A 9,276-nucleotide genomic window follows, 5' to 3' on the forward strand; every position below is an offset into this window, starting at 1 on the left:
CACATTGAATCATCGCCTGGACGTCTGCTGCCCACCAGTTCAGCACCTGGCCTGTCTGAGCTGTGAGTGGACTGGAATGCTTCTCTTGAAGGTCCAAACTCATCAATCTGTGTGTAGCTCTGTACATCATCAAGTCTGGGAGATGTTTTACAATCTGAGTTCAGAAATAGAAACCCAGCTGGACTCCAAAAAGGGGATCTGAGCCTGTCAGCAGCTCACTAGTCAGGCCGGCCTGTTGTTTCTCCCTCCTGAGTCCTACGTACCGGTGCAGTAGCGTCCGTTGGGCGCCAGGGCGAAGCCGTGCTTGCATATGCACTTGAAGCTGCCGTCCTCGTTGATGCACATGCCGTTCAGACACATGTTGGTGGTGGCGCACTCGTCGTGATCTGGAGGGAGGCAAGGGCCCGTGAGGAGGAGCAGGTGAAGCTTTCACGTTCAGATTAATATCGTTTCTTTGAGGTTTGTGGTTTTATGGTCGGTTCCTTACCGATGCAGTTCTTTCCGTCGGGCGTGAGCTCAAAGCCGGCGTTGCAGATACACTGGAAGCTTCCCTCGGTGTTGACGCATCGGCCGTTGCGGCACATGACTCCATTCACTATACACTCGTCGATGTCTGAGGAGAGGACACACACACACACACACACACACACACACACACAGGATGAATTCAGCTTGGTTCATTCTAATCATCACTGTGTTTATATCAAAGGGGAACATTGAGACGTACCAATGCAGGCCTGTTTGGTAGGAGTTCCCTGGTAGCCCTCGTGGCACTTGCAGTGGTACGATCCAGGTGTGTTGATGCAGTCTCCATTGACACAAGGATTACTCACACACTCGTCCACATCTGAAGACATGAAGACAAAAGAAGACATGGATAGGATCTTAGGTGAATACAGAATACGACCTAACAGTGAATGTAACTGTGTGTGTGTGTGTGAGAGAGAGAGAGAGTGAATGTATCTAAATACCAAGGAGCTCATTGGAGTTTCAGCTGCTGACCAACACACACATTAAGTTCCTTAAATCAGCAGAAGATGGCAGTGCAGTGCATGTAATTAATGGTGGCACTGTCACATTATCACAGCGCCGGCATTCTCTACCTCACACACCTGTATCTCTGTGTGTGCGTGTGCGTGTGAGTGTGTGTGTGTCTCTTACCGATACACTCCCCGCGTACGTCCTGCCGGTAGCCCATGTTGCACTCACAGCGGTAGCTTGAGTACACGGGAATGCAGCGTCCGTTCAGACACAGGTTGGTGAAATGTTTACACACGTCAATGGTGTCATTCACTCCAGCTGAGAACACACACACACACACACACACACACACACACACACAGTATGAGCACAGGAAAATCAACAACCCCAGTTTGATTTGAGTACATAAGCTACAAAACTAGACCTGAAGACCTGAAGCCAACCCTCCCACAGACGGACTCACCCATGGGGTACTGTGGGGTCATCAGTCCTCCTCCGTTTCCACCAAAGCTTCCGCCCCCATTGCCTCCGAAGCTCCCGCCGTTGTTCCCGAAGCTTCCTCCTCCGTTGCCGCCGATGCCTCCTCCGTTCCCGTTCCCGTTGGGCCCGTTGGGGTACTTGAATCCGATGAACCCGTTGCCGTTATTGTTGGGGAAATGGCCGTTAGGGAGCTGGCCGTTGGGGAAGCCGTGAGGGAGCCCGTGTACCTGAGGAACGCCGACGATGCAGAGACGCCTGTACTCGTCTAGAGAGGGAATACAGATGACAGGGAAGTCACTGAATGCATGAATTATGAATAAGTACATTCAGACTTCAAATCTGGTGAGCTTGGCCTCTCTTACACCTTCTACAATAGAAATGCAGTCAGGTTGAACTGAAGTCTTTTTTAGCGAAGGTACGAAGACTAAATTCCCAGAGGCCACTGCTCTCCTACATTTACATTTCCTGCTATTTTGTTGAAGTTTGTGGCAAAGTTGACTTTCTGACTGCAGGAGTTTTTGAAACTTCTCAGATGCGTCGTGACCGGAGCCATGCCTGAGCTAATGACATGCAGAAATGTACGAGCACGACTCCCCGCTCTACCTTGACATTCACAGTACGTCATGTTATGTCTATCTATGTTTAATCAGTTTGACAATCGAACATCTGAGCCACTATGTACACACACGTAGCTGAACTCCAAATGAAATTGGGGAGAACAGAGGGAAGATTATGGACTTTTGCTCATTTCATGTTCACTTTGCTTTGACTTTTGCACGGTGTCGGGTATCTGTGTGTGTGTGTGTGTGTGTGTGTGTGTGTGTGTGTGTGTGTGTGTGTTTACTGTACTCACCGGATCCTCTGACCGGGCACATCTCAGGGATCTGTCCTAAAGCCCAGCAGCGTCCCGTGTCGCAGCAGCACTGCATCTTGGTGTACTGGCCGCTCTGCTCGGCCGCGCAGCGTCCATTAGCCAGTGCCAGGAAACAGGTGCCCACACGCTGGTCTGCAGGAGGAGGAAGAGGAGGAGGAAGAGGAGGCCACACAGTGAGAAGAGGAAGAGACCACTGGGGATTGAGTACTTTTCCCATCATCACACACTCTGCCACATCTGATGCTGTATCACATGTGGGAAATGTTACAGCTGACCAATAAAAAAAAACGGAAATCAGAAGTCATTCTTGCCCGTTGCCGTGGCGGCCGGGGAGGAAGCGCCTTTATGGGCTGGCAGTGGGAAAAGGTTGCCTGGGGTCTCGGCTAACTGCAGGCATCTGAAGGGCCTCCTAAAAAAAAGGGGGGTGAGGGTGGGGGTCCTATTTGTTACAGTTTTCCCCGGGTCAGGGTCAATGGGGCAAGAGGGGGGGGGGGGGGGTTCAAAGAGTGTGTGTAAGGAGTAAATGGAGAAGGAGAGCGAGCGGGGGTCCCTGGAGGATTTAAATGGGGGTTTCACTACACGTGTGTGTGCTGGGGGAGAGAGAGAGAGGGAGAGAGAGAGAGAGAGAGAGAGAGAGAGAGAGAGAGAGAGGTAGATAGCATGTGTGCTTTTTCGCAAATGTGAACGACATATGTGAAAAAGAATTTCGAGAGAATCTAAAGAGAGAGAGAGAGAGAGACAGGAAAATTAAAGCAGGATGGGGGGTTTGGGGCTGGGTGTGTGTGTGTGTGTGTGTGTGGGGGGGGGGGGGGGGGGGGGGGGGGGGGGCTGATAGGGAGGAGCACGAGTCGATTTAGTCGCTAATGAGCCAGCAGTCTGGAATTAATCAGTTCCATGTGGAGCAATTCCTGCCAATTAGATAGAACACGAGGGCTGCGCTGTGTCTGAGAGCACATATAGGGCAGCACACACACATTTACACACGCGTACACACACACAAATATGCACATAGGCCAGCACCAGCCGATACACGCAACAACACAAAAATTCGAAACGAAGACACAAAACCCTGAGTGAGAGAGAGAGCGAGAGAGGAGGAGACAGAGAGTCAGGGGGTCGCGGATGAAGATGATGAAGACCTAAATTGGATCCAGACCCCAGACCATGACTCCTCTACAGCAGCATATGCTTCCATTTGCGGAGGCGTTTCCACAGACTGGACAGGTCTTCCTCTTCTTCCTCTTCTTCTTCTTCTTCTTCTCCTTCTTCTTTTCAGGCTCTGATTCCCCCCCCCCCCCCCCCCCCCCCCCCCTACATCCTGCTGCAGACGGACGGTAAGCCAGCAAGAAATGAGCCGTATCAAAGTAAATCCACTCTTCCTGACCTCAAGAATGGAAGAAGAGGAGGAGCAGGACGGGCAGGATGAAGGTTATAAAGCGTGGAGGTCATGTGAAGAGGAAACAATAAAAGTCTCAAGGCCGCTGTTCTGTTCTGCCTCAGTGTGCATGCAGAGGCTGATGGGAAAAAAAGCTCAGTGTGAGTCTGGATCCCAACTCTGCTTAGCCTGGCTCAGGATCTGGATCTGACCTGGTCAAGCCTGGTTTGGGTTTTGGGGGGCGGGGGGTTTGCTTTGCTTCGCCTCCGTCTCCTAATCTGGTCTCTGTCTGTGTTGGACGTAGGGCAGAGACAGAGGAAGGAGGAAGGAGGAAGGAGGAAGGATACACGGCGGTTTGTGTCTGGCACCTGTTTTATTTGCCCTCTCTCTCTTTTCATTTTCCCCTTTAGTAGGCAGCTGAAAAATAATGAAAACCCACAAGTGAAGGAAGCGAAGCAGCGGATCCAGATGTGAGAATATGGAAAGAAAGAAAAAAAAGAAGAGAGAGGAAATGATTAGATAGAAAAGGAGGACGAGAGAAGAAGAAGAGCGAGCATGCGAGGAGATAAGGACGACAGAAAAACAGAGGCGGAGGATGGAACAAGGGAAGCGTTCCAAACGGAGATGGAGATGTGCGCCATTCCAGAGTAAACAAGGAGGATTTCTACTGTAGCTGAGTGGAATGTGAGCAAAAAGGGAGCGAGCCGGCGCAACCTGAGGCTCCAAAACAGCAGAAGTTAAAGATATGGAAAGAGAAATGTGAGCGCGACAATGCAGAGAGAGAGAGAGGGGAAATATGGACACGGATGAAGTCAGACAGGAGGAGGAGTTCATGGTGTCTATTAGAGCGGGGGGGGAGGTGAATACTGGAGCACTGGGTCACACACACACACACACACAGGCACATCAGGCCGCCAGATCGCAGCTTATTTCTGGTTGTGCTCCACTCTGCTCTCTCCAGGCGCTCTTCTCCTTTAGTTTCAGAATGCTACGAAATGCTTCGAATACTTTGCTTCCTCCATCATCACTCCTTTGTCTTCTTCTTCTCTCCTCCTCTTCCTCCACATGTTGGCCCTGGGGGCTTTCCTATTTTTGGCTTTGGTTCGCTTTCTTTTTTCTTCTTCTTCTTCATTTTCCTTTCTCTAAACCCCCCCCCTCCCTGTCCAGCGCCTTATTGGTTCCACCCGTCTGTGGTTAGCGGTGCCATCTTCTGTCTTCTTCTGCCCCTCTTAAACGGCACCATATGAGCGTTGGTTACCTCGGAGCTAAACAATCCGACACATGACAGGAAAGCTCACACACTCACACGCCGACCTGCCAGATCGACCCCTCCCCTCCCCTGCCCCCCCCCCCCCCCCAGCCCTGTTTACACACGGCATGTAAACGTGCGAGCGTGTGTTTGGGCCTGGTTGGTCTTGGTGTTTGCAGCTATTTCCTGTTGCCATCTTTTTTTCCAAAACATCAACAGAGGAGCTCTTTGTTCTCTGGATGGCTTTGGGTTTGGAGCGATGCTGATGGAGGGAAACCGGAATCTTGAAACAATACGTCAACACCTGGTAGTGTTTGATGGTACATGTCAGTGGTGTCTGCATGTGAGTCAGTGTGTGTGTATACAAGTGTGAGTTTGTGTGTGTGTGTGAGTCAGAAGGGGGAAGTAACTTTAGCCCAGATAAGTGCTGTCAAGGCCAAATGAGTCCACATGGAGATCACACACTTACTGAGCAGTTTGACTCATCACAGGCATATTATAGGGCATGTCAGGGTCCAGATGTGGATGGTTTGGGGAGCTAGTGTGTGTGTGTGTGTGTGTGTGTGTGTGTGTGTGTGTGTGTGTGTGTGTGTTACTCACCCACACATCTGGAGCCGTCGGTGCTGGTGATGTATCCTCGTGGACAGGTGCAGACGTAGCTGCCGGCTGTGTTGGTGCAATCCCCTCCGTCACACACACCGGGGAAGTTGCTGCATTCGTCGATATCTGGAGGACAATCACACACACACGCGTTAAGACAAAGATCTTTACGTGGAAGACTCAAACCGAAGTCATAGAAGACAAAGTTTTCATTTGTTTTAGAGCCGTTCTCTCTCTGTCCATGGAGCTGCTTCACTCTTTTAGGATTGTTTTGCCGGTGACGCTGCCTCTGCTGGATGTAAATGGAGAATGGAAACTCTCAGGTGTGACGCACTGCTGGGTGATGGGGATAATAAAGAGCTAACTAGGTGCAGTCAGGCCACAGCTTTGGCTCTGAAACGTCTGCCATATCTGGGGCACAATGCTTGGCAGCGCCTCCCTCCGTGTGGTCGGCTTTATTACGCCGTCGTATCCACAGGGAGAAGGAGACGCAGAGAGAAGGAGACGCAGAGTGAAGGAGACGCAGAGTGAAGGAGACGCAGAGTGAAGGAGACGCAGAGTGAAGGAGACGCAGAGTGAAGGAGACGCTCGCTGCCCAAAAAGTAAATCACCAGAAGGTATTGGATTTTTATGACGTGTCACTCTTATTTATACGCATACGTAATTACTGCACCCACTGCGGGGCATAATTACAGAATAAGTGCAGACGGGGTGTGTGTGTCGTACAGCGTGTGTGTGTGTGTGTGTGTGTGTGTGTGTGTGTGTGTGCGCCCCTGCACAGTCAGTACACGTTCAGAGTGATTTGGAAAAGAGGGTGTGTTAGCTTTTGCATTAGGCTTAAAGCCATGTGTGTGTGTGTGTGTGTGTGTGTGTGTCTGTGTATGTGTGTGTGTGTGTCCTGCCCTTGGTAGCTAACAGGCTGTTCTTCCCCTGCTGACTCGTGTCTGATGGCAGAAATAGGCCACGGTGAAGCCGTAAAAGCTCTGGCAAAACGTCCAAGTCAGCAGCAGCAGGCCAGACACTAGACTTTACACACACAGGCACACACACACACACACACACAATGCAGTGGCACTGACTGTGTGTGTGTGAAGGAAAAAGTCACCTGAACAAACGACCATGACATTCATACTATGCCATGTGTGAAAAAGTTGAGATAATTAGATAAAAAGAGTTAGAGAGTTTAATCTGACATAAGCTGATGTGTGTGTGTGTGTTTGCACAATGAGAATATGTGCGAGTGCGTGAGAATCGATGAGCTACGGAGCAATGGGGAGGTCCTTTAGCGTAATGAGAAAGTCTCCCAGATACCGTAAGTGTTTCTTTGTTCTGCATTTTAACAGCTGGTTTGGAGCCCAAGCACTGTATTTATGGAAGGAAAATGGAAGGAGGAGAAGAAGCAGAAGGAAGAGGAGGAGGAGGAGGAGGAAGGGGAAAAAGGAGAGACTGTTAAGCAGAGTCTGAGCTTAAAGCAGCCCATAAAACCAGGTGCGTTCTGCCCAAAACAATCAGAGGCCCCTGACATCTTAACTGCTCCAAAACCTCCCTCACTTCACCCTGAAAGCTCTGTGTGTGAGTGTGTGTGTGTGTGTGTGTGTGTGTGTGTGTGTGTGTGTGTGTGTGGAGACACAAGTATGTCACTACTGCTGTTTTTTTAGACGAGCTCCGCGTCTTCTCGCTCCGCAGGCCTCTAATAAACAACATTGTGTGATAATTGCTGAAGCTGTAACTGAATAATGGCCAGAGAGGCTGAAACTCTCTCTTGTTTGAAAAATAACTTCAATGCTTTTTTGATAAAACTAACTTCAGACAACTGCTGAAAATTATAAATTAGTAATTCATCTTCCTCTTCCTCTTCACCCATCATCCCCTGGAGCCTACAGACCTTTGAGATGTGGGCCACCTATACTGAAGAAAGAGAGCTGCTCTGTGTTCAGTGTGGGGAAGAAAAAGGCACCAGTTGGTGTGTGTGTGTGTGTGTGAATGTGTGTGTGAGTGAGTGAGTGTGTGTGTGTGTGTGTGTGTGTGTGAGTGTGTAATTTAAGGGACAAGTCTCTTACCCCTGAATAACCCTGAGGGTCTCTGAAACAGCTGTCAACTCTCTCTCTCTCTCTCTCTCTCTCTCTCTCTCTCTCTCTCTCTCTCTCTCTCTCTCTCTCTCTCTCTCTCTCTCTCTGTATGTGTGTGTGTGAGTGTGTGTGTGTATTCTGTTGAAGTGATATGCCAGGAATTCTACAACATTTAATGATTTTCTGGGAAATTACCCAGAAGTTGCTACAGGATAGCATCTATGAAACCTACAGTCATGTCAGGCTAAAATGTCAATGGAAAGAACTTTCAGGGGAAACGGTGAAAGTATTTGTGTCAAAGTTTCAGAAGCTACTCCTCCTTGGATTGTGTTCCGTGAATCCATACGGATCTGGGAATTCCATCATTTTCAGATCACGTAGAAACTGGGTTATACTCTATTTTGTACTCGAATCTAATCCTGAGCCGCTGCGAAGTCTCTGCCGTTGTCCTTGAAGGTGTGTGTGTGCAGAGCTGCAGAGCCCCCCTGGGTGCTGTGTGGTACCAGATGGAATGTGATCCGCACCCAGATCCCATTAGGCCCCCGTGTTCAGCATCTCTGGAAGCGCTCACGCTCTCCTCACAGCGAGGACCTGGACCGTGGCTCTCCGCCCAAAACCGCAGGCGAGCTGGGATTTTTTTTGCGGATTTAATGAAGCCGTCTTCCTCGTAAATATATAAATATAAATCACACACAGTAAATCTCAGACTAATCGTCTGTCAGGAATCTGAATCGCCAGCGTCAAGCAAACTCACTCTTCTAAGAATTGCTTTGCAGTCTTGTTTTCTTATCTGATCGCAGAAGTTAGGAAAACAAGAATTTTCGAGGGGCCGGTAAATTTGCGCGACTGTCCGGCCTTGGCGCTGTTCTGCACGATGACGTCATCGAGGTGAAACAGTTTAGCAGCTCTGTGTGATCCTCCCCGAAGACTAACAACACACAGGCGTCGCTCCAACAGCCACAACCTCTGCCTGGCAAACCATCACGCTCCTCAGCCTGGGCATTGTTTGAATTCCACCTAATCAACACACTGTAATGTGAATCCCCCTACGCCTGTGTGTGTGTGTCTTTGTGTGTCTCTGTGTGTGTGTTTATGGCTTAAAATCACATCGTCACATTTGAAGCCCCCGTAGAGGATCGTCAACTGATCCCATCAAACCCGTAACAGTTTTCAAAATCTTGTTCTCGGCCTGTAGGTTGAACAGACCAAAGTACAACAGCTTCATCCTTCATTTTCAAGCGCTCTTCATCACCAATTGTATTTTGTTTTTGTCCCACTGTCCCACTCACCTTCACATTTGTGGCTGGTGTCGCTCTGACGGTGGCCGGCGGGACACTTGCACTCGTACGACCCCACCGTGTTGATGCAGTTTCCTCCTGCGCACAAGCCGGGCACCGCCTGGCACTCGTCCACATCTAGGAGAGGAAGAGGAGGTAAACCAAGAGGAGAAAATTATTATCAGGATCAACAGGGATCTGATTTTAAGGGATATTTTGGTCTTAATGCACTAAAACCTTTATTTCCCTTCATTAGGACCAACTCGGCCTATAAAAATACAAAATTACAACAGGTCTCTGTTGTTTAAAGGTCATATTAAATGTGTTTTTCCAAAGAAGGGCGTAGGTGAAGTGAAATGGTAAGTAAGATG

At 49.4% G+C, this 9,276-nt stretch overlaps 1 protein-coding gene across 1 annotated transcript in view; it reads right to left on the reverse strand.

Moving 5' to 3' along the window:
• fbn3 (fibrillin 3) overlaps nucleotides 1–9,276 on the reverse strand; it is a 51,629-nt gene that overhangs the window by 17,658 nt on the left and 24,695 nt on the right. Inside the window, exons 8-15 of the mRNA XM_076153271.1 lie at nucleotides 8,918–9,043; nucleotides 5,560–5,685; nucleotides 2,315–2,467; nucleotides 1,445–1,726; nucleotides 1,162–1,299; nucleotides 728–847; nucleotides 488–613; nucleotides 264–386 (exon numbers count right to left, since the gene is read on the reverse strand). Coding sequence (XP_076009386.1) covers nucleotides 264–386; nucleotides 488–613; nucleotides 728–847; nucleotides 1,162–1,299; nucleotides 1,445–1,726; nucleotides 2,315–2,467; nucleotides 5,560–5,685; nucleotides 8,918–9,043 — 1,194 coding nt within the window. The remainder of the gene's footprint in view (nucleotides 1–263; nucleotides 387–487; nucleotides 614–727; nucleotides 848–1,161; nucleotides 1,300–1,444; nucleotides 1,727–2,314; nucleotides 2,468–5,559; nucleotides 5,686–8,917; nucleotides 9,044–9,276) is intronic.

Source organism: Genypterus blacodes, unplaced genomic scaffold (assembly GCF_046128005.1).
Source record: "Genypterus blacodes isolate CSIRO-AG114 ecotype Tasmania unplaced genomic scaffold, CSIRO-AGI_Gbla_v1 ptg000058l_1, whole genome shotgun sequence".
In the NCBI taxonomy this organism is placed as follows: Eukaryota; Metazoa; Chordata; class Actinopteri; order Ophidiiformes; family Ophidiidae; genus Genypterus; species Genypterus blacodes.